The 25,539-nt window shown below is 43.5% G+C and overlaps 1 protein-coding gene across 1 annotated transcript in view; it reads left to right on the forward strand.

The window, feature by feature from the left end:
• The first annotated feature begins 11,986 nt into the window (after positions 1 to 11,986).
• The window catches only part of myo1d (myosin 1D), an 89,506-nt gene continuing 75,953 nt past the window's right edge, over positions 11,987 to 25,539 (forward strand). The window contains exon 1 of the mRNA XM_080517441.1: positions 11,987 to 12,084. Within this exon, the coding sequence (XP_080373567.1) occupies positions 11,990 to 12,084 (95 nt within the window). The 5' untranslated portion in view covers positions 11,987 to 11,989. The remainder of the gene's footprint in view (positions 12,085 to 25,539) is intronic.

Below are 25,539 nucleotides of genomic sequence, written 5' to 3' on the forward strand. Positions count from 1 at the left end.
GTCCAGGTGATGATGGTAATAAACGATAGATGTACAAAAAGTGCCTGATTGTGTCAGTCAGTGGATTATTCCTGCGGAGCGGCTGATTGCAGATCTCAGATTAAACGAAGAGCGTTTTTTTGAGCACGTTTTTATTTCATTTTATAATCAGGCTACACCCGCATGGAATCCATCAAATACAAACACATTCAGAACCACAGGCAACCCAATGGGGGGTCATTTTACTTTCAGTTTACATGTCAGGTTCAGGTGATTTATGAATGAATGAATGAATGGTTGATGTCGGTTACAGTTTCAGTATAAGTGCAGTTCATGGTACAAGTTCACACACCTGTGATTTTTCACTGTTTCCACAATATACTTGTAACCGAAATGGGTATTAGGCTGAAGCCAAGGCTTATTTTAGCCTGTCCCTTAAAAACCCGTGCGGTTACCCCAGACACCAGTGATGCAAAAAATATAATCAAATTTTTAAAAAGCAACTGGAGAAAGAAAAATAATAATAATAATAAACATAGCAGTGGTAATACGGGAGAAAAAATTAATATGGAACATAACAGAAGTAATACATGAGAAAAACCCAACCAAACAAAAAGAAGTAACAGAAATTATTGTTCATTGTAACCATTAATTATTTAGCTTTTTACTGTTTTTTTGAAGCAGAGCAGCGATTTGCACAGTTTGAAGTTGTCACTGAGACATTCCATAAACCTGCTCCCAGAATAGAAACACATATGTATTTCACGTTGGTTCTCGCACCACCTTTTTCAAATATACACAGTCCTCTTAAGTTGTGGTTGTTTTCTCTTAATTAAATTTTTTTTTGAATAGCTGTGGGAAGACTTTTTATTCTTTATTCGAAATAGTATTTCGAAGAATAAAGTGATTTCTGCAAGTTCAGATGTTGGTGACATGACTGAGAACAACGTTTAGAGTTGGAGAAGTTTCTCCAACAATGTTTTTTGTTTTTTTTAACAAAGTATGAACAATTACTGAATAGATAAATGAAGATTTAGACAACCTCAGACTACAACAACAACAAAAAATACATCACACATGTTCAATTAAAGGCTTCAAATCAACACTCGATAGCATCAGACGCTAAATAAAACTCGTGACCATACACAGAGTTACGTTTCAGCTGCTTCCTCTCGGCCCGGGGGCACAAACAGTCACACCTCCACTGCAGCAGCTGAATGACGGGGCGGATGTCTCGGGGTGGAACACTTTCTGGCCCCGGGCCCAGTGGGTCAGGGGTCGTTGACGCTCGCCATCGTGGGAGGCGGACCTCCGAGGGCGTGTGTGGGACGCGGGTCGCTTCAGGGGATTCTAATAATAGAACGTCTGTTGGTGCCGCCATGCAGGTTTAATATGAAGAGATGCAGTTCATAGACGAGTGGCGGAAGTGTGACGAGACAAAAATTAAATCTCTGAGCGCTGAGATCCAGATTATTGGGCATCTTCTTCCTCTAACATCCAGATTATTGAACATCTTCTTCCTCTAACATCCAGATTATTGAACATCTTCTTCCTCTAACATCCAGATTATTGAACATCTTCTTCCTCTAACATCCAGATTATTGAGCATCTTCTTCCTCTAACATCCAGATTATTGAGCATCTTCCTCCTCTAACATCCAGATTATAGAGCACCGTCCTCCTCTAACATCCAGATTATAGAGCATCCTCCTCTAACATCAGATTATAGAGCACCTTCATCATCTAACATCCAGATTATAGAGCATCTCCATCCTCTAACATCCAGATTATAGAGCATCTTCCTCCCATTAACATGGCAGATTCGGACCTATGAAGGTGTGAACTAGGCGACACCACACTTTTTTTCAGATTATATATTTAGAGGTATAAAGATGGTTCATCCAAACGTTGCACAGGCTTAATTTGAAAACGAGACAGGCGTCACGTTCGTACGAACCAGCAGACCTCAAAACAGCCGCGAGTCGAGGTGTTTACCTCCATCAGCCCTCCTCTTTATCTGCTGCTTGCTAAACACTGATATTGTCACCATGGCAACAGAAACACCGAGACAACACAGGGTGAACACGTTGTTCCGACTCTGAACGTCACCTTGCGACCTTTTGTACTGAAGACGGGGCTCGTTTAACTCGGCACTCGTGTGTGGAAGGAAAGTCACGCTGGACCATGTTCACTGTAAACGATGAAATCTTCAATTTAGAAATGATGTACACATGTTCACAATGACAGTCAAAGAACAAGTTATTTTATAAATTCAATGTGATTTTGCTCATGTTCACACACATTTTCGTAGCTCATTACACTTTCTCAACATGAAGTTTAATATTAAGGGTAAAAGGGGTACAAACAATGTTTGATGTAAACATTTCAGGTAGCAACCAAAAAGACACTGAAAGTCAAACTGGCCCAGAGTCATTTATACTTTAAATCAGCTTGAGTTTTTTTGTTTTTTTTTCATCCTTGTTGATATCTTCGTGTTTTTTGGGGGGTTTTGTGTTTAAGTCCTTCTAAACGGGTATTGAAAATGTATGTTTATTATAAGACTACTGCACGTATCATACACATAAGAGGATTGGAATAAAGAATAAATCCTAATAATAGAATCCTGAGAATAAATCCACCACCTCCAGTACCATTACAGAATTGCAGCTTCTTATTTTCTAATTAAATTTTTGGTATAATTTCTTTGCATCATGTTGAATCATATCGTATCGCACCAAATTGCATTATGGAGATGCGCCGCGTAGAGATGCGCCGTGGAGCTACGCGCCGTTTGTTGGGCTGGATGTGAAAAGTCCTTTTACACACAAAATATATATGTGTTTTCAGGAGAATTAGGTTAGATAGGTCTTTTTTCATATCACTGTGGAGAAATCCCCTGTTTTCAGGTACAATACAGACGAAGTCACGGGTATAATCCGCTCTCAGTCCTTCTTATTTCAAGTAATCTGTGCTTATCAGCTCTTCAATAAATCTTGACAAAAAGTACTCCATTTGTATTTTCTTCATTTATTTTCAGACAGTGTAGTTTTACAGTCCTTTAAAGTGGCAATGAATAGGTCCAAGGGAGTCATGCTAGCAATATAACTGTTACATCGAGTGGACAAACATGTTTTTTGTACAGTGGAGTCGTTATCATTCATCGTTATCGAGGTGAAGTGCTCAATATACCATGATATGGATTTGAAGCCATATCGCCCGGAATTTTTTTTTAATTAATTAAATACATAAATGCATACATTTTTTTTTTTTTTTTTTTTTTTTTTTTTTTTAGCTTTTTAGCTTTTTAGCTTGTACATATTGGTCCCTCTGGAAAGTTACACTGCACCTGATTGGTCAAAGGCACAGTGTGAAAAAAGGGGCGGAGCTTAACTCCCTTGATCACAAGGGGATCAAAGAATCAAAGGAGTTAACCTTGCTTTGATGATCAAAGGCACGTTTAGAGTTTATAAAACCTTGTGGATTTTCACTTAGCATCTATTCTCTCTCGAGCATCTGGTCCGGACGGTGTCTTCACAAGAACTTCAGCCATTACTGAACTGCGAACCCTCAAACGTTTCTACGAGTCTTCTAGCTGGAGAAGTAAGTATGTTGATTGTTTGTTTTAATGTAGCAATCATTTATTGTCATTTATAATATGAATTCTTGAGTAGATGTCAGAAAAATTTGCCGCATTTTACCTTGTACGATCAGGAAAACAGATTAATAAGTTCTTGGTTTGTAATCTGAAGTCATCTGGACCCAAATTGACAAAAACATAACCCTGTTTACTGTTTGTGTCAATACTGTCAAATCCAGTTTTAAAAGGTTGGTTTTCTTGCTGACATGTCGCAAGATTTTGGGATGTTGCTGATGCATCAAACCAGATTCCTGCACATGCAAACATTTATAACTTCAGGCTTTAGTTTTCTGTGAGTTTCCAAGTAGTTTTGAGTTCTGATTTGAAAAAAGACCAAACCTGTGGTTTCAAGCACGAAGGCCAGTGTGTTTATTTGGATGTATGTATCATTATCCTCACACACTGAGTTTTTCTGTCAGTGCCACGCAATCAATCAGCAAAATTTCATATTTACAGAAACAGACAACTACAGATCATAAAGTGAATTGATCTGCTGTATTCTTCTTCTGTACTATACGGTGCTGATTTAGCACCTGTTGACACAGTTTAGGTTATTGGAAATGATATTGGATGACAATTTGACATGGAAACGGTCAAATGTTCTAAACAAAAGCTGTCAAACTATTTTTTTTTAACAAAGTTAAATCTATTTTTGGATTCAACACAATGAGAATGTTGTATTGTTCACTTATATTGCATTACTTGAGTTATAGTGAGGCGGGCATGTGGGTACATATGTGAGCAACGTATTGCCTTTTTGTTTGCATTACGAATCATCCAGTTAAATTCAGTGAACACATCAATAGTATATTTGTTCCCCAAGGGGGTCCTTTAACTACCTCAACTTCTTCAGCATTACAGTTTAGTTTTTCAGCTCCAGCATTGTACTTTCTTCAGGAAATATTACATTTTCCATGAGTCTTTTGTAATTTCTATTTGTTTACGTTCAGTTATTCCTGAGAACACAAAGAAAGACTGCAAATCCTGCGAATCCAACGGACGCACAACTGACCTGTGTCATACTTCTATTGCAGCATTCTACCCAAATCAACCATGACACCCATGGCTTTTGCCTACCCACTCCCCACCGCTCCCTACTACTGCCCATTTCCAGCTCCAGCTCCGGCTATGGCTCCGGCACCAGCTATGCCAATGGCTATGCCTATGCCTCCAGCTCCAGCTCCGGCTATGGATCCGGCTATGGCTCCGGCACCAGCCATGGCTCTGGTTATGGCTCTAGTTATGCCTATGCCCCCAGCTCCAGCTCCGGCTATGGATCCGGCTTCGGCTCCAGTTCCGGCTCCTCAGTACTACTACCCACCACCTGCTCCTCAGTACTACTGCCCACCACCTGCTCCTCAGTACTACTGCCCACCACCTGCCCCTCAGTACTACTGCCCACCACCTGCTCCTCAGTACTACTGCCCACCACCTGCCCCTCAGTACTACTACCCACCACCTGCTCCTCAATACTACTGCCCACCACCTGCTCCTCAGTACTACTGCCCACCACCTGCTCCTCAGTACTATCGCCCACCACCTGCTCCTCAGTACTACTACCCACCACCTGATCCTCAGTACTACTACCCACCACCTGCTCCTCAGTACTACTACCCACCACCTGATCCTCAGTACTACTACCCACCACCTGATCCTCAGTACTACTGCCCACCCCCTGCTCCTCAATACTACAATCCACAGGTAAGCGCCTTCAATCTTAGAATTTGAATTATTAGATTTGATTAATTATCTGGAAATAACACTTTAAAACTGCAATATTAGGTCTCGGCAGAACCTAGACCCGTATTATGAATGGTCTGATCATTCAAGCTCCTTGTTTCTGCTTAATCCTGCATTTTTGGCTTGTTTATTTGTTTGTTTGCATGCTTGCTTTCCTCCATCTCTTTGACACATTGTCTGGATTTCTGTGTTGCTATTTTGAATGGCCGCACCCTCATTAACCTCACGTTATCTACCTTAAATTGCAGGAGCAGATGAGCAGCAGCCACACTCAAGAGCAACAGTTCCAGGCTCAGTTCGAGGAGGCTCAGCTCCAGATGGAGCAGCCAAAACATGAAGAGGCTCAGCTCCCTGTGGAGCAGCCAAAACATGATGAGGCTCAGCTCCCAACAGAGCAGCTGAAACATGAGGAGGCTCAACTCCCTGTGGAGCAGCTTCAGCATGAGGAGGCTCAGCTCACTGTGGAGCAGCTTCAACATGAAGAGGCTCAGCTCCCAACAGAGCAGCTGAAACATGAGGAGGCTCAACTCCCTGTGGAGCAGCTTCAACATGAAGAGGCTCAGCTCACTGTGGAGCAGCCAGAACATGATGAGGCTCAGCTCCCTGTCGAGCAGCTTCAGCATGAGGAGGCTCAGCTTCCTGTGGAGCAGCCAGAACATGATGAGGCTCAGCTCCCTGTGGAGAAACATGCTTCTCTGGAGCAGGAGAAACCTGTGCTGCATGAGGAGCCTCAGAGGCATGAGGAGCCTCAGAGGCACGAGGAGCCTCAGAGGCACGAGGAGGCGCAGAAGAATAAGGAGCATCACCAACAGCAGCAGACATGGCGGCCTCGCATCAGGAACATCACCGTGAAAATGAATGATGAAGTTCAGCTAAACAAGTCAGCGGCTCCTTGGAGGCCGGGCTTCAAGAGGGCGAACGCCGCAAAGGATTCTAAAGCGCAGGAAACACAGGTATCAGCAAACACTCTCCCTACACTGCACTAATGCACTTCAGAAACATCCTGAGTTCAGTTCAGTTAATTAGATGACTGGATTTCAGGGTGCATGTATACATGCTAATTGATTGATGATCTCAGTGATTAACCACATTTTCTAACTGGTCTTCCCCCAGGAGCTCTTGGGGAAAGTAAAGAGCATCCTCAACAAGCTGACACCTGAGAAGTTTGACACCCTGATGAAGCAGATCACTGACCTGCCCATCGACAGTGAGGAGAGGCTGAGAGGGGTCGTGGACCTGATCTTTCAGAAGGCCATCGACGAGCCCAACCTGTCAACCGTCTATGCAAAGATGTGCTGCGGCCTTGCCACAGTAAGGATGCTTGTTTATTTATTGGAATGTAGATGAGTATCAATGTGGACATTTTAACACAAAGAACATTGGTTTATAATTGTACATTTTGAGCAGTTCCTCCATTGTGGTCGACATTTTTACCTGTTTTTTTTTCTTCTCCTCAACTCAACCTCTGTCTGTGGTTCACAGTTGAAGGTGCAGATGACGGAGGAACCCAGCAGCACCGTGAAGTTTCAGAAGGTGCTGTTGAACCGCTGCCAGGAGGAGTTCGAGAAGGAGGACGTTAACGATGAGGCGTTCCAGAGGAAGCAGCAGGAGCTGAACTCTGCTGCATCGGTATGCGTTGATTACAATTCCTGCAAGAAGACATCTGAATAGCTCACCATGTCTGAAAATAACATTTGCTCATTTTACTTTTTATTTTCTGTAGCAGCTTCAGGAGGAGCTTGAGGAAGCCAAGAACAAGGCCAGAAGACGAACCATTGGCAACATGAAGTTCATTGGCGAGCTCTTCAAACTGAAGATGCTGACACAGACCATCGTGGACCAATGTTTGGCGAAGCTGCTGAGAAACAAACACGACGAGTCACTGGAGTGTTTGTCCAAACTGCTCACCGCCATTGGCAGAGACCTCGACACTGAGAAGTTCAAGGTGAGACCGACTGAATCGATTTACCGATTCTGCATCAATGTTTGTGGAGAAAGTACCAGTTTGATATTCAAGATAAATACACTTCTTCGCTCTCTTACTGAAAACGACAAGAGAATATTTATGTCAGGTTCAAACTTGCATGTAGTGAATGAAGGAACAGCATGAAGATGGAGAGTTTAACGTAAATTCACATGTCGAATCACATTGGGGTTCCGATGCTGTTATGTATATCGGACAGCATTTAAATTTTTTTCAGAACTAAAATTAATTGTCTTCAGTTGTTTGTACGTTTAGTGGTCAGGGCAGCTCTCGCTCTCAGTCGAGTGAAATGATTTGGAAATCCTTAAAAACTGCTGTTTGTTGCTGTTAAACAGAAACAGAAATAAAACTCTGTCTAACTTTCTGTATGTTTTTTTAATCAGGCGAAAATGGATCAACACTTCAAGCAGATTGAAGAAATCGTCAAAGGGCGCAAGACGTGCTCTCGCATCAGGTTCATGCTGCAGGACGTCCTCGAGTTGAGATTGGTGAGTGTTTGGTTCAGAGGCTTGTTATACGCTTTGGTTATTTGAACTGAATCTGCAGAATCTCGAATAACTCCATCTCACTGATTCACATTCATAAAATCCATTTGTGTTTCCTCAGAATAACTGGGTCCCTCGGAGAGCCAGCCAGGGCCCGAAAACCATCCAAAAGGTCCGCATGGACGCTGAGCAGGAAGAAATTGAGGAGCAGAGGAAAGTGCTTGAGCTGTTCTCCCAAGAGACCAAGAGACAGACAGGTGAGGCACAAAGTCAAAATCCTCTTTCAGGCTGGGAAAGACACCGAATACATGCAATGTGGTTGAACCTCTGACGCCTGTGTGAAATTGCTGAAAAAACGTATAAAATTTGACCTTTAAAAAGTGAACTTCTCTCTGTACCTGGGTTCCCTCATAGATCCTCGCTGCCAGAGAGAGCAGGACAACCAGAGAGCAGAGGTCTCCAACACTCTGCTGGTGCCACGAAGAGCCTTCAACGTCAACAAGATGCTAAAGACCTTGAGGCTGCGTGATGTGGATGATGAGGAGCTCTATCTGGGCCCACCGGCTCAGACTTCATGGGTGACAGGCTGCAGTGGAAGGACAGAACCAAGGACCTCGGTAAGACCTTCTCCTGAGCTTCAATACATGGGAATTCCAATAGGGCAGAAACCCGCCCAACTTTTTGTTGAACTGTATAATATTTGAGCTTTAAAAAGTACATTTCTCACTGTGTGGTGGTGTGTTCCAGGTTCCCTCTTAGATCGTCCTGATCCCCGTCGGCGAATCTGACATGAATGGACGCCGGAAGCCAGAAGTCAAGTGAAGAGAAAAACTTGTCAATAAAAACTATAAACTTATTCTCATGGTGACTTATTTTGATGAGTGGAGATGTGGGTTGAAGGGTACTTTCTTCTTCTCTCTGGTTTTAACGTGCGAGATCAGTGCCTGATAAAGTCAGAGGGTATTTATGATTTGCACATGACGTCACGAAAATCCTCTGAAGAACCGACGATCCCAAAGAGGGAATCAAAAACAACATGTTATGTGAAATTACTGCAGGAGTTTGTACACATGTCAAAATGTTGTCACCGTCATTCCTTTGCTTGTGATTCAGTGGCTCAACTTCGACAGGTTGCACATGATGTGTAAATTTCACATAAGACATGAATAATTCTATTATTTCAGAAAGAGGTTTCCTCACAGAGATTAAAAATGTACCTGTAATGCCTCACAACAACATTTCTCACAAGCTGCCAATATTAAGTTAAATTATTGTATTTAAGAGTTTTTTTTGTTGTTGTTTTTTAACACCGAGATCATTCAAGCTTCGATTTGTAGAAGTTTGTACAAACCTAACATGGATGATCAATATCGTTGTATAGAGAGAATATGAGATGGACACATATGGTCCTGTGTATATATATAACTGTATGTACATGAAGAGCCACTTAAATGACTCCAACACAAATGGCCACAGTTGCCAAAATCTGTTTTTTCTATCTCTTCTGAATTAATAATTCTGAAGACATGACATCTCACTGTTGTACATAATAGTGTAGATGAAATGTTTTCCCTTTCACAAAAATCAAGAGACACATTTTTCCTATTGAGGAATGTTCTGAAACCATGAAAAAAGAGAAAATAGATTGGGGTCAATTATATGCATTGTAGCAGAGGTATGTAGGAATATGTGGTAGAGAAATTAAAAAAAACACTTAAATAGAGACAATATGTATACAGATGTGTTGACACAGGCATGTACATACATGTAAATCATTATATTATATATCACATTAATTACTAATGACAAAACAGTGAATTTCATTTGGTAACTTCGGCGTTTATTCTCAAAATCAATAAATATCAACAAATTGTTGATCGTAAAATACTTCAGATAAACATTTAACTGCTGTTATTGTTTGACGCTTTGCGGTCGTCTAAATCATCACATTGAGGATAATTTTTTTTTGTAACAAGAAATAGTTACCTAATAATAGTTGATATGTAATAATATGAAGAACTCCAGTCAGAATTTAGTGATTTTTTCTTTTAGCAGATTTATATCACAAGCACATAAAGTTATGAATCCACTCTAATACACTAAAATTTCATTTTAAAGGCTTAAGACGAACAAATCATCACGTGATAGATGAGCAGAAACACATCAGATGGAAGGAAGTTGTCTATTGCAGTTTTTGGTTTTTTTAGACAGTCTCCAGTCAACATCTGCTGCATCCTAATATTTTCTGTCTGTGAGGATCTTTGCACAAATTCTCTGTTATGCAATCAATGCAGACAATGAAGCATCTTCACAGGGTGAAGAAAAGGGACGTCGTCATCCTTTACATAAATTCGCTGCTGTTTGCGGGCCAGAAGGCAGACGGGAGATAAAAATCATTCATTATGCAGCCGCGGCCTCGCCAGATGTGACAGAACTGTGCTGAGCGCTCGTCAGGCCCCGGATCCGTGAAAGAGAATAGAACATTTCCCAGAGATTAAAATCTATTACAAACACAGTCCTGAGACTAAAACTCTTTTTTTTTAATTTTTTTAGACACTTTCTTCTTTTTCCTGCAAGACCAAAGTGAAGCTCTGGATGGAGAAGACGCCTCTGGCTGCTGCCACCAAGGTGGCGTCATCAAGAAGAATAAATGCGACAATGAAATGAAAGTTTTCCAGCTTGTGCAGCGTTAAAGTATATTTATGCATTTGAAGAACAGAGCCAATTCATTACCGAAAGCAGCAGACAGATACTTTGGCTTGTCATTTACAGCTTTTTAGTTGTTGATTTTACAATATTTCTATATATTAGAAAACATCTTATTTCATGATTTCTTCACTTGCTGCGTGGCCAGAAATTTTTACTCGTTTCAAGTAATTATCTTCTCAAATTCAGTGTTTATATCTTCTGTTTTGGCTTCCTTTTTTTTGCAGAGAATTTCTTGACGTTACTCGATCTGGTGTTTATTTACAAACCGCAACTGCATCTATTCCACACAAGGTGGCGCAGTGACACCGCTGAGTGCGCCTGGCAAAACACGATTTGCAATTGGGTTAATGTTCTCTGTAGTTGTATTTCTCCCCACAGTTACAATTACCATTGATTGATTGAGTCCTCAAATATAATAGTTCTATCCGCTATAATTATCTTATAATGAACATTGCACTTAATTAAAGTGTATTATTTGCTAGAAAAATCGTGTGAGTGGGTAAAATAAGCTTTAATTTCCCACGGTGCTTCATTTTATTATAGCTTTCGGGAGATCATGGGTTTTGGAAGATGCTCAGAAACATTGAAGAAGCAGAAGCAGCGTGTATTTGCGTGCACTCTGCAGCAGGTGGCGCACTAACATCAGTGTAAGTCTGGCGGCACGTTCGTGTCCGCAGCTTTTCCAGCAGCACGAGGATGGAGCTGAAGTGCGCGTCCCTCCAAAGCAAACAGGAGAGTGAGTAATAACAACAAAACTCCAGACGCTCCATTCATTTCACACTTTTCCCTTTTATGGTCACAGCGGCCTTCCTGGGAGCTTCAACCCGGAGGAGTGACGCTTTCTCCCGGGAGTGTCTCAACATCAAGTGGAAGAAGAAAAAAAAATGTCTCGGAGGAAGAAACGAGCGGTTTTGGGTTCGGTTCGGTCTGGTTTGGTGGTCTTTTACAAATACTTGTGACGCTTTGCAACTTTTACACGCTGACTGACAGCGCTGCGGACGCGGGGGGCGGGGCTTAGAGAACAGGCCTCGCTCTGATTGGTTGGACGCTCGTTCGGGGATGGAGACCTGAGGGGGAGTAAAAAAAAAAAAAAGGAAAAGGGGGCGGGGCCTGCGCGCGGCCGTAACGGGGCGAGGAAACGTCCCTGCCACAAGTGGAAACTTCGTATGGACGTGAGGGGCATTTGTGGGATGATTCTCACCCCCCGATCGGAAAAGACTGTCGCGGAGAAGCGCGTTTAAACTTGGAACTGTCCGCCTGGATGACGCGCGAGCGCAGCTCCGCACCGAGTTGGCACCGCGGGGGAAGAACGCGCACGGAGCGCAGCGCCGCACTTTGAGGAGAGAGGAGGGCGAGAACCTCCAATGATCACCTTGACGCGACACTTTCAGCCAAGTTTTTTTTTTTTTTAATTTAAGTTTCCAGAGGCGAAGGTGGGGGGAGAAGCCGCAGCAGCATGGCCGAGCACGAGAGCCTGGAGTTCGGGAAGGCGGACTTTGTGCTCCTGGACACCGTGTCGATGGAGGAATTCATGGCAAACCTCAAACTCAGGTGAGAGACCGCGGAGGTCGTTCACCTTCTGGAGCCCGGGGGAGAACAAGTCGCTGTGTGTGGGAGACCTGCTGTCATTCTGCTGCTGCTGCTGTTGCGCACGCGCGCGCGTGTGTGCGTGTGTGATCTTCCACCTAATTATATGTGTGTATAATTGAGTGTGTTGAGCTTGTTGGAGGAACACAATGACGCTTTGAGATAAAGACTGAGATCAGGTTCAAAGCTCAGGGTAATGACAGCATATCGACCTAAAAGAAGTCTACATTTTATATATATATCTATATCTATACAGACACACATCAACAGACATAGTTACACAGCTCCATTCAGATTCACACCTTTCGTTCACCGAGACGCACCCATTGGCCTCAAATGCATGATTTGTAGAAGTCCTTGAGGGAGAACATGCAAACTCCGAACAGAAAGATAAACTCTCACACCGCGAAGCATGTGGCCGACTGGAAAGAGGTGGAACGTTTTTTAAAGTAAAGAAAAAATATGTTCAGTTCAAGAAAAACTACATGCTCATGTACGGTTTGGATTCTAACGCCACGTTCGGTGTTTTCACTGATGACTGGCGGGTTTTTAGTTCTCGGGATTGTGTCACAACTTCAATAAAACCAAAGTCGATAAACTGCTGGGGGCAGTTGATATTAAGGTTTTACAATCTTGTGTTTTTTGGCCTGTGTTCGGAGCTGCGGTGGGCCAGTTCTGGTCCTCGGGCCAGATATTTAACACCTGCGTGTGCGTGTGCGTGTGTGTGTGTGTGTGTGTGTGTGTGTGTGTGTGTGTGTGTGTGTGTGTGTTCATGTCAAACAATAAGTTACTTGTATTTAACAGTTACTGTCTATAGTTTTGACATTCTGCAGCTCTCTGATCAAACCGGTATTTCCCTTTGGAAAAATGCGTGGGGCTCCACCCAACACACACACACCCACACACACACACACCCACACAAACACACGCACACATTCCTTTCATGTAAATCTAGTCTTAACCTGAATTGATCCCTAATGTCGGTCTGACCTTTAAATCATCTTCCTCTCCAGAAAATGTGATCATGGTTCTAATGGAGACTGTAGTTTATCTATTAAAAGGGCCAACGTGCTTCATGAAGTGATTATGTGAACAAATTCGGGTCCAGAAACACACGCACACTCACACGTACACACGCACACGCACACACACACACCCAGGTGGACCTGTTTGGATCAGCTGTGTTGTCAGTGGCTCGGTGTCAAGCATGATGTCAGACACACTGTGTATGTGAATGAATGAGTGAGTGAATGAATGAGTGAAGGGCGCAGCGTGAGGTAACGTTACGTTTCAGGTGCGCTGCGTCTCGGTGGAATCGGTTTCCTCGGCTCTGCCATCTGTGATGAAAGTGCAAGCTGAACCCTCGGCGTGGATCTGAGAGCGGGAGACCCTACACACACACACACACACACACACACACACACGCACACACACACACACACACACAAAATGAGACTTTACCTCACTACCCCCTTTACCCTTTTTTTTAAAGGAGAAATTTTCCACAATGTGGAGCTAAAACATGCAAAAACGGGATGTAAAGTATAAATGAATGAACCTTTGTTCACTTTTATTGCCAGATGGTACAAATAAAAGCGCCTCTCTTAAAGGGGTTGAATTAAAGAGTTTTTCAACACTTTCACACGAGTCTCATTGGTCAAAAAAACATTATATTCAAAGTTTATTGCCCCCCAAATCCAGCTTTTCCTTCATTTTCCTCCATTAGAGTGTTAGCCGCATACAGAATCTGCTGTGTCTGTGTGAGCTGGACTGGCTCCGCCCACACTCGTGCCAGAGCGCATGGAGACGGGGGAAGCTTTTTCAGACTGATGAGGAGAAACCGGATTGTTTTGGCTCATGTGGACAGGGTCACGGTTTGAAGACCAGGGGATTAAAGAAGCCTCTGACTGTTCCGTGTTTTCAGCTGACTCGGCACTCTCGCGACACGACACGGTGTGACGACTGCGTCTACCTGAAGCCGCTAACAACCAACGGCAACCCGACGATTAAAGTGACTCCAAAACGATATTTAGCAGATTGTTATGAAGAGAAGATGACCTCACCGACACTCTCCGACGTTACGCTGGGCTTTAAATGCTTCTCGTCAATGAACGTCGAACTCCTTTAAGTTCAGGAGCCACATGTAGCCGAACTGCTAAAATAGTACCTTAATAACCTTAAAATTCACACTTTAAAGGTTTTCTTTATTCAGGTCAAAAGTATATGATGAAAATGTAAATTTTTTTGTAAAAAAAACAAATAATTACAACCAAAAGTAACTACAAAAGCAGTATGAAGCCAATTTTATTGAAACCTTCATGTGCAAAATACAGTGAAATATAAAAAAAAAAACCTGCTCCAATTGCTGTTGCATTCTGGGTGTTTTTACAAACCCACCCTGACAGCGTGGCTTCGACGCTAATGCTCGAATCTGACGATTCCCCATTTGCTCGGTTGGTTTTCACCAAATCGGAGCCTCATTCTTTACCGACGATCAGATTCTCCATTAGTTTCTTTCGCTAAAAAAAAAAAAAAATCCAGAATCCATACGTAAGACGACGCACGGGACGCCGCCGTCACCCTCCTGGGCGTCGGGACTCTCGCCCGACGACTGGAGTTGATCCACGTTGCAGAGCACTGAACTCCTGACTCTGCCTGCATGGCGGTCTGCGGGAGGACCGGCGTGTTTCACAGCGGCTCTGGTTTGCCCTGTTTTTACAGCCATACCTTTTAAATTAGATCAGCCTCTGTGGTGTGAACAGTAGCTGGAGGAGCCAGCCGGCAGGACAGCACCGGGGTGTGTGTTTTGTGCACGTTGTTCCTGGTGGAGGGTGTGACCAGCCGGACTGGGAACAGCTGGAGGAGGAAGGGAAGCTCCGGTTCGGGGGGGGGGGGATCGAAGGGTCTCCAAACAGGAGTGGATTACTGAGCTCGCCGTTATTCAGATTAGCACCTCCTGCCTGAACGTGGAGACGTTGGCGTTCCCTCGCCGCCCCCCCCCCCCCCCCCAGACGTGGTCGTCTCTGGTTGACATTCACTTTGTTTGACTGGAGGTTGAACTGCGTGGCCCGTCGCTCAGAGCCTCCCAGTCTCCAAATAGATCCCAGCAAATGCCCAAGTCCCTCTTTTTCTTTTCTTTTCTTTTCTTTTTTTCCAGAGATGTCTGGCAGGATAAAAGTTAATGCCAAATTCCTGCAGGGTCTTGGGGGATTTTTTTCCCACATCATCAGGGAGCAGATAAGACGGCTGATTGGCCCGGTCTGTGTTTACACTTCAAAAGCATCTGATTCACCATCGACAATGACTCATGAGGGAAATTATAGGGGCCAAATAATAAATATATCATCTTTGATTGCGTTCACTCTCATGCTGCAGTTGCCAACTTGTATTTATTTATTTATTTATTTATTTTTGAAACTTCGGTTTCCTCCCAGAAAGCTGCTGACTCTGCCTCTCGTCGTGAAGTGAAACGCTGTCGGACGCACACACACACACACACGCACACACACATACACACCATAAGGCCTCAAACGATCTGCCATACTGAACACATAAGAAATCCACCAGTCATTTGATTTGCTGATTTGTTCGGTGCTTAACAGAACAGCTTGTGGACTTTTTAAATAAAACCCAGCAGGGTAAATCATAACAGGACGAGCAGGAAGTGGTTTGATTTTCGGCAAGATCCAGGTCAGGTTTTGGATTTCGGATTAAAAAGAAAAATTATCTTAGTCTTAGAAATTCTAGAGAAATTCTGAATTGATTTGAATGAGAAGTGGAATCCTGATTTATAACGTGCAGAAGATCGGGATTACATTTTGGACATGAGAGAAAATGACACTCTGCAGGAATCATTCTTCTGATTGTCCGTGACGACCAGGAGCAGCATTTCAGTAAATGTGTGTTTTTACCCGTTTCCATGGAGACGGAAGGTTTTCAGCGGCAACCATTGTCGTGTAAACGGACCCAAAACGGGTTTTCAGTTTTCTCTTGAAAACGTCTAAACGGGGCCTTTTGAGTGATTGTGTCTTCAGATCAGACGACTTCCTCTCTTTATGTTCAGAGTGTGTCTGTGTTGTTTTGTCCGTCCTTTGGAATCCAGCGAAGGAAACATCCTGGAGCGCAGCTTTGTGCCTCCCAACGTATTATTATGAGGATTTCTTTTTGTTAAAGTTCCTCCTGGAAGCGAGACTGGCACCTTGTTTTCATTTCTTCATGTTGACGTGAAAGAATCTCGGCTCAGAAGAATGCCGCAGGTCGGGGTTTGTTTTATTCTATTGCGTCTCGTATCAAGACATCGTACCGGAATATGGACAAATGTACTCCGTGAAGCGTGTTTGTAGTTGTTTTTTTTTTTTTAAAGACAAATACGATCAAGATGTGTGAAATATAGTTACGTTTCTGAAGCTGCTGGTTTGTTGCACGCCATAAAAGTGCTCTGAGTGGTTTGACCTTTGACCCCCAACCCCCCTTGCGGAGTAAGAAAAGAGCACTGCGAAACAGGAAGTCTCCAATAATCCTGGGCAGCCAGCGGAGCAGGAAAGCTGGCGTTTCCCCGGCCTCGGCTCCTCACATTTCATTGTTTCCTGCACATCCTCTCCTTGAGCGCAGATGGGAAATTCAAACGTATTCTCTATTCTCCGGGAAGCATAATGCTCCAGTTTAAACCCTTTGAAAGCCTCTCGGAAGCAAAATCGTACAAAAAAACAAAACAAAACAACAACAAAAAAAACATTTTCTAAATCAGAACCAAGCCGACGTGAAATCTCTGAAGTAGACACAGACTTCCAGTTGGTAAAAAATGCTTTAGGAGAAGTTTTCTGGCTGCGTTTTGCAATATGGACATTTTCATCGAGATGTTGGGCGGAATGTGGCGCCTGACGTATCTATGTATTCGTTAGAGATTTTCACTTTTGACAATTTTTATAGAGGTCAATGAGCAGGAGTCCACTTCAAAATGTCTATGTGCTCCGTTTTCTACTGCATTTTTGGTGTGTTCGGTGAGTCACAGCGCCCCTAAAGGCCTGGCATGTGTACTACAAGCCCTGAAGCCTAAAGACTTGAGTTTCTTTTTTGTTTTGAGAAAGCTGGGGAGAAAAAATATTGTTTTATTTCATTATGTGGATGTACCCTAACTCTGGACTGGATTTATTTAATCTAGACCCATTCAAACTTCTTTTAATTTGGATGTAAACTTTGACTCTGTAAACTGACTTAATGTAGAAATTTACACCATTTCTGGATTCGATCATAAAATTACCTGCTAAATTACTTTTATGTGTTACGTCAAAAGAAACTACGCTTCTCCTGTTTTAGCAGGTTGAGCTGCCGGTCGGTGAACAGCCGGAACAACTCGGCTTTCTCCAACAAAATTAGCGATCAAACCGCAAATAAAAAACAAAAAACGTGTCTCAGGTTTAATAATCCTCTCCTGGGAGACGTGCCCACTTGTCTTTGTGTTTATGTGTCACTCTGTTTACTTTAAAAGCTCCTGGCCACAGACGTGTGTTGAGCTCCGGCCGTCTCTATTTGCTTTCATCCGAGCCTTTGTTCATCCCACTGTAATAAAACCAAAGTCCATGTGCAGAACTCGCAGTCCCGGCCGACGCGCCCCGCGGCGGAGATGAAGACCTGATTGTGTGCGGCAGTGGAGTTCACCTCCAAACACGCTTATCGAAAAGTCTTTTCAGATGTCTCCTAAAGCTCACCGTCGCCACGACGTTTGTTACAGTTTCTTGACGGTTTCAGTTCTGGTGGCGTAAACCAGTGTTTTTCAACCACTGTCCGCGAGATCTAGTCAGGTGTGACATGGGAAATGGTCCAATTTCACATTTTTTTCTAAAAATCATTTGCTCTCACAGCTGCTGTCGGCTGTGAGAGCAGTGTGTTGCAGAGTAATCATGTATAAATACTCTTCACCACTAGAGGGCAGCACAGAACTTTGCCGTTGAAATCGAAACTTAACAGACGTCAGTGTGGTTAATCTCCACCTCCTGCTACCATCTTGTATCAAAGTACTGTGTCAGTGACAGTGATGGAGAAGTTTTTGAAAAGGAAGAATGTGAACCAGGATCTCAGCTCTTCATCCATCAGGTCCAGGTTTCACACTGAGGGAGTCACTATTAAAAAAAACATTGGGAAATACTTTTTTTCTGTATTTATTTGATTCCTGTTGATAAAACTTTGATGAGAAAGACTTTATATTGTTAATAGAGGCTACAGAGTTTCACATTGTAACATGTTCGGGTGGTGGTGTGCCTCCAGATTTTTTCCAAACAAAAGAGTGTGCCTCGGCTCGAAAAAGGTTGAAAAACACTGGCGTAAACGTCTGACTGACGGAGGAGAAGAACGAGTCCCGGAGCTGAGGCGCTCGTTCGAGGGCCGTTTTTTTTTTTTTTTGCAGAAGTCCAGCCTCGCCACAGGAATTTCCATACGACCGTCTGTAATCTGAAACACATTACCACCCTTGCATAAACAGGGCTGTTCTGTTTCCCCTCTGAAATGGGTTGGCCCGCTCGCCGAGGCGTCTCATTTGTGGACTGCAGGAGCCGGCAGGCGGGGTCACGAGCGGGACGTCCAGCACGAGCTCACAACCGCCTCCAAAACCAGCTTCCACACTTATTTTTAGCCCCCTTTGTGTCGTCGCTTCTATTTAATGCAAACCACTGGACCTTCTTCTGAGACATCCTTTCTTGTTCCGCCGGGTGACATGTTGTCTTTTAGCCCCCGGCACAAAGTGACACGTCGGTTATTTTAAAGCTTTAAAGGATATTTTAGGGGGTGTTTGACAGATGAAAAGCTTTCTTCTGGTGGGAAATTGAACTTTGATAAAGGTCGGAGGGATTATCTGTGTTGCGTGTCTCGCCTGTGCAAACCTGTTTGATTTTTAAGTGGTTGCTTTGGTTTCCTTCCACGATCCAATACTCTGTTTACACGACAACGTTTTCAAGTGAAAACGCAAAACGGAGCATCACTGAAATCACAAGTTTTACCTGTGAAACCTTCACCAACTCATTCATCACTCATTCATAAATAATAATAAAGTAAAAAAAAGTATTTTATTTACTTTGTACATTCGACCCCCCCCCCCCCCCCACAGTTTTTTTTTTTTTTGGGCAGTTATTTTCCGTAGTTGCTGCTGCACGTTTGCTTAAACCTGGATTAAAGATGTGAATGACGGAGCCTCATTTACTTATTATTTTGGGATTGTTTATATGCATTATAACTCTGAGGACAATCACTGCAATAAAGTTGCACTTTTGACAATATATCTGATGTCTGCACTCATTTTTAAGTGCATTGACTAAAAAAAAAAAAAAAAAAAAAAAATTGAATCGGAGCTCAAATTCTTCTTAAAAAAAAAAAAATCATACTTTTTCGGCCCCACGAATCACCAGGAAAATGACAGTTTCAAATAAAGTGTTGATCTATTTCACAAATTTCTAAAGAGTAGGGGGCAGAACGCAGCACTGAGGTCAGTGGAAGAAAACTGGAATTGCCGTCGAGAGGAGTTTGTAAAAAAAAAATACCCATAATGCAACAGCTTTTTTGACATTTAACTGTATTTTGCTCCATTAAAATTGGCTTCATGTTGAGATTGAAGTAATTTTTTTCGTAGTAATTGTTTTGTTTTGAGAAAACATGGACATTTTCACCACGTAAACTTTACATGTAAAGGTTATTATGGAACTATTTTAGGTGAAATTGGGCTCAATGTGACCCCTGAACTAAAATGTTTTTGACACTCGTGTTTTATGTATTATAATATCTAAAAAATGTAATGATCAGACACTTTAAATATTCCTCAGTCCTGTCAAAAACACATAAATATTAAAAGCTGTGGCTATCTTTAAATAGAGAAACACAATCTTCTTTGTATGTAAACATATTTAAAAATCTCTTCACGGGTTTGAGAGTGTTATTGTTATTGTTCCACGCTCACCTTCAGCATGGCGCATCAATCAGTGGGTGTGAAAGCTGGATCAACGTTTTGGGAAAGTTCGGGAAGATGGGCGGCACATTTCCACTTCATGAATCCATCTTGTTTCCTCATGTGATGTTGGCAAGTGATCTAAAAGCCAGATCGTGCTCTTAGTGACCAGACAAAGCCGTAATTTCTGACATCTGAGAGGCTAAAATCAATAAACATGTGTCGTTTCTGGTCAGAATCTGACTTTAAGTCGTCGTTGGGTAACAGGATCAGTGTCATTTTGGTGTTAAAGGACTAATTGTCTCAGTTTTAATGCCATTTAAGGCACTTATAATGCCACTTTTTTTTTTCCCTCCTCGTCTGTTTTTGTGCTCTTCCCCGCTGTCCTTTTGGCCCCGATGGGAATCAGACTTATTTCCCGAAATAGCCTGTTGAGTAATGTCTGGTTCTTCTGGATCGGATTGTTTGTCCCTCTTTTTTCTTTTTCTTCTTCTTCCACTAGTTTCTATTAAAAACCTTCTCGTCGTGTTTTTCGCTGCCAGGCCTGCTGTGATTATTTAATTTTTTTTTACATCTGCTGCTGTTGGCCTCCGTGTGACGGAGTAAACATGTTCTGTAACGAGCGAACCCACACACACACACACACACACACACACTCCATTTCGTCTGCTTTTACAAGGCTTTTATTGAATTTTTAAATCGGTGAAATCCCCTTCCAGAAGAGTTCCGGCACTACCAGCTTTTAGTGCATCTCAGTGCGTGATATACACACCGTGTGTGTATGTGTGTGTGTGTAGGGGTGTGGTGCATGGCTGTGATCCCAGTCGATGAAGAAAGGAGTCTGAGCCACCCGATCTGCAGCCTGGCTGTTTACACACGGCTCTCGTTTCCCCCCCCGAGCCTCCGGAGCCGCCGGCCTCATGGGATTCCACGTCACGCCGCGGCCCGGCGGCGCTCTGCACGCCGGCCACCAAAACTTCACAGCTGTGGGAAAAAATCTTTTCGATTGATGGTGAAACTTGAGCCGCGATAAATCCATCCTCTCCGATTCCTGCTTTAGTCACTATGAACAAAGTGGAAAAGCTTTTGTTTTGGAAAAGGCTTTGCGGCGTGCGACGGGTACGTGGTAGTTTTGTAGTCGGCGGTCGCCGTGACAACAATCTCAAGTCGGGCGTCCGTCCACTGCGATGTCTCTCCCGTTGTTAACGCATATTATTTGTTTGCTCTCTGCTACGTGTGTGTGTGTGTGCGGTTTCACCACAAAACAAACAAACGGCATGAACTCGTGGCTCCGCATTGACAACGACATAGTTTTAGTGTTTCTGCCGTTGCCACGGAGACGGATTTGGTTTAAAACTTCATCTTGTTTCAGGTGAAGATGAGCTTGGTGTGAAGAATTGTGATCTTCTTCTTCCTCTTGTGTCGGAGTTGGACTCTTGGAATTGGATGATAGATTTACGAAGTTAGCTTGTCCAACATTTATATTGATCATCGGTCATTGTGAGGAATCGATGCTCAGTCCGGGGCTTGTTGGCGTCGTGTGACGGTGTCGTTATGTAATCTTCCCGGCGTCCCGGACGGCAGGAACTGCGCCTCCTCTGATCGTGGTACAATATTGATGCGAGGCTCCGGGTGGCGGGGGGGGGGAACGGGTCGCGTGTTGACGTCTGCGAGCTGCTGTCCGGCACTAAGAGGGCTTTACAAAGCAGCGGGAAAATCCCCTAATCTAGAGGCCAGATGTCTGACGGCGGCAGAGCGCGAAGGAGGAGGAGGACGAGGCGGAGATGAAAAGTGTTGACTGACGCACGACGGACGAGCGTCCACACGGCAACGATTTCAAGGGGAAAAATTTGGGTCTGTTAACGCTGAAAATACAGCTTTTTTGAAAACACTTGGGCTCCGTCACCTTGTAAATGGCGGGAAACGCTGCTCCCGCGTTCCGCCGCCGTAGCAACCGGCAGTTCTGCACGTGCTCAGTTAGGTGTCACGACTCCCCGGTCAATAGTCTGCTGGGACTTGGTCGTTTTAATTTTGACGGTCACCAAGGGCCGTCGTCTCTCCACTGGAATGGGCGCCGGCTTGTGCTTCTGCCGTTTCCATGGAAACGTACACGTCTCAACCCTGATATTACGATGTCGTGATCATTGGTACTGGGATACGAACACCCTGGTCGACGAGGAGAGTGAAAAACAGTGTTTTTGTCATCGCACCTGTTGTTGGTGGTGGTTATGATTGTGGGTTTCAGATTTCAGGGTCTCGCAAAACGGTTCTAAATTCATTGGCTTCGTTTTACCGGTCCGAACCACTCGTGATGAAATTGGGCTGAATGTGGCTCCTGAACTGAAAAAGTAAAAAAAAATTTAATAAAAAATGCTGTTTTCTCTGTAAACACGGGCTGTGATGGCGATGATGGATAAAAGTGGAACGGACACAGATTATCTCTCTGCCCTTCATAATTCCTGGAATGAGCCTGAAGTTCACACGCATAATGACGACGGCACGTGCTGACTCGGCTCTAATGTGGGCCAACGGGCTGCCTCGTGCACAAACACGCGGTTTGAAGTCGGATTCCTCCTTTTTTTTAAAGAGGCGCCGTGAAGCATCATAACAGTGTGGGTGATTTCAATAAATCAATCAATCAATCACATTTTATTTGTATAGCCCTTTACAATAACCCAGTGTTACCCAAAGTGCTTTACAACAAAGCTATAAAAACAATAGATTTAGAAAAAAATACAAGAATAATACATAAAACACAGGTGCTGACTGTGCAGGTTGGTGGAAGCCTTCCAGAAATTCATAAAAAACAGAGCATACAGGATAAATACACTGCCCTAGACAGAGTTAAAAGCCAAGCTAAAAAAAGTGGGTTTTCAGCTTTGATTTAAAAATGCCGAGATCAGTAGTGGTGCGAATGTTTGTTCCACAGTCTGGGAGCAGCAACAGCAAAAGAGCGATCGCCCCACTGTTTATATCTCCACCGTCTAAAAGAAGCTGAGCTGAAGAACGCAGGGCCCTGCCGTGGTCACGTAGAGTTAAAATATCAGACAAGTAAGAGGGACCCAGGCCATCCATGGCATTAAAAACAAACAACAGAAGGTTTAAAATCAATTCATGAAACCAACTGGAAGCCAGCTTCACTGTTCTAAACGCAGCAGTGTGTACCAAGGAAATGCTGACTTTGACATTTTCCTTGTTTGAGTCACTTTCACCTCCTTAATTGTGTTGTTTGTTTTTTTTTTTCCCTCCTTTCTGGAGAAATGGGCCGGTCTTGTCTTGTTGGTGAGAAAACGTTATAATCGTCTTGTGCTCCTCCCAAAGGGAACCGTATAAACCGACCCACCCAAACACGACTGGAGACGGCGGTCGTGCTCGGCTGCGCTCTGTAATTCACATCAGAGGAGCTGTGTGGTCTGTGTGTCGGCGTGTATTTATACCGCCGTTGACACCGAAATCGGTTTTACACTCTCACATCTCGACTGTCTCTGGGCCGTGGGGAAGATGAGCGTGAGGTTTAGAGTTCAGAGTAAATCTGCGTGTAGCGGTCGCGAGGCGGCGCTCGGCGCCCTGAAGGCGTCGCGAGACGTTTGGGTTTGTCTGGTATTTTTACAGCAGGCAGAATTCCCCCCGAAGTCTGTTAACATGCTCTCAGTGTGGCCATTTGTTGTTCTTGTTGGGGGACAGAGACACTCGCACAAACTCAATCGAGCTCCGTTTTCCTTTACGGCAAAATCAACAGTAAATATACAGTATATTGGCTGCAGATTCTGGAATAAGTTCACTCACACACACAGCTGGATAATTAGCCTGCAGGCAGTTTCAGCTTTAATCCAATGGTTAGGGTTATGTAGAAAAATGCAAGAGAACAAAAAGTGAAATAATGTTAACGTGAGAAGGCTCAAAGCCATTGATCTTTATTTTGTTCTGAATTTTCAATTCTAAACCAAAAAATGTGTATGTTTTTTCTGCTTCATCTGTGTCTCGGTGAACGTTTCGCTCTCTTTATTTTCGTGCTTTATTTTGATGACATAACTTTTCCGGAGGAATATTTTGTCTTTTTAATTGTGGGTTTGAAGAAGGCAGATTATTTAAATGTTGTTGGAAGTCGATTGGAGGCACCGAGAGAAATCGAGAGTCAGATCTGGAACATGATGTGTTTTCTTTTTTTATTCTAACGTAATCTGATCATCTATCAAATTGTTAGTTTCACCAGATCTTTTTCACGTCGTTGTAGTTGATTCATATCACAGTTTGCTGACTCTGTCCATGTTTGGGTCTTTTTTTATGTACAGTTTGGATGTTCGCTTCATATTTTATAATTGCTGGTTGCGTGCGCAATCTTTCCACCTGTTGTTTGTTTTGTTTTCGACCTCCACCTCTTTCCGTTGGTTCGTTTCCCGGCAGCGGTCCGTTTGCAGCGCGAGATCACACGGCTTGCAGGTCAAAGCGCTTCAGCTCCCTTCCCCTCGTCACAGCCGGACAGAACGAGAGATAGAGGAGGCTGACGGCGGACGATACGAGGGCGTCACACCTCCACGTACACGCACGGGACGCCCGAGCTTGGTCTGGCGAGCGGGACTGCAGGGTGAACTCGGGACGTCGACCCGTTTAAATCTGCACTCGTAAAGAAAGAGCGTTTGTGGGAGGCTATCATGCTCCGTAAGGTTCCGTAATCTTTGTCCTGTGTGTCATTTAAATCCTCCTAAATGAAAGTGGAGCAGATGGATGGGCTGGCCCCTGAGCCTCCGCTGATTGATTCCTCTCCCGTCGCCTCCGTCCCGGCTGCTTTCTCCATGTCTCACGCAGACGGGATGATTTTTTTAACCCTGCTGGGCCTGAAGCATTTTGTGCCGTTTTTCACTACAATTGATTTTTCCTTTATATCTCAAACGTAAAATCCATTGAGAATCCAAAGTTTAATTTCCCACCAACCCTTGCCTTTTTTGGTGTCATTTTGTTCAGGACAACCTCATAAATGTCGCTCTGAAGTGTTGGTTTCAGTTAGGCATACTTTATTAACACAGTGGATCTAAAAACACCATAAAACTACAAATTCGGTTGGGAAAAACATGGATTTATTGATGATAAAAGTCCTGGACATGCTCAACGAATCATTTAGTTTACTTGTGAAGTCAATCTAAACTATAATTAACTAAAATGTATCAAAACAGGACTGAAAAAACAGTTATATACAGACATTTACAGTGAAATAGAGGCACTGCCTCAGGTGTTTTTGTAAAACTATTTACAAAAGGTCAAACATATAATTGTGCCACCATGAAGACTACTTGAAATGATGTAATGCATATGTCAGGCCTGGAGCATGGAAAAAAAATCCTTGTGTGCATCCGAATAGTCCCTCCTATCTCCTTTTCCTATCTCCTTTCCTATCTCCTTTTCCTTCACCCCGGAAGTGTTTAAGTGGCGGCCATGATAAGGAACGTTTGAATTCTCACTAAGCAAAGGAAAGGAGGCTCCTAGGAAACACT

Source organism: Blennius ocellaris (genome assembly GCF_963422515.1).
Source record: "Blennius ocellaris genome assembly, chromosome: 21".
NCBI classification, from domain to species: Eukaryota; Metazoa; Chordata; class Actinopteri; order Blenniiformes; family Blenniidae; genus Blennius; species Blennius ocellaris.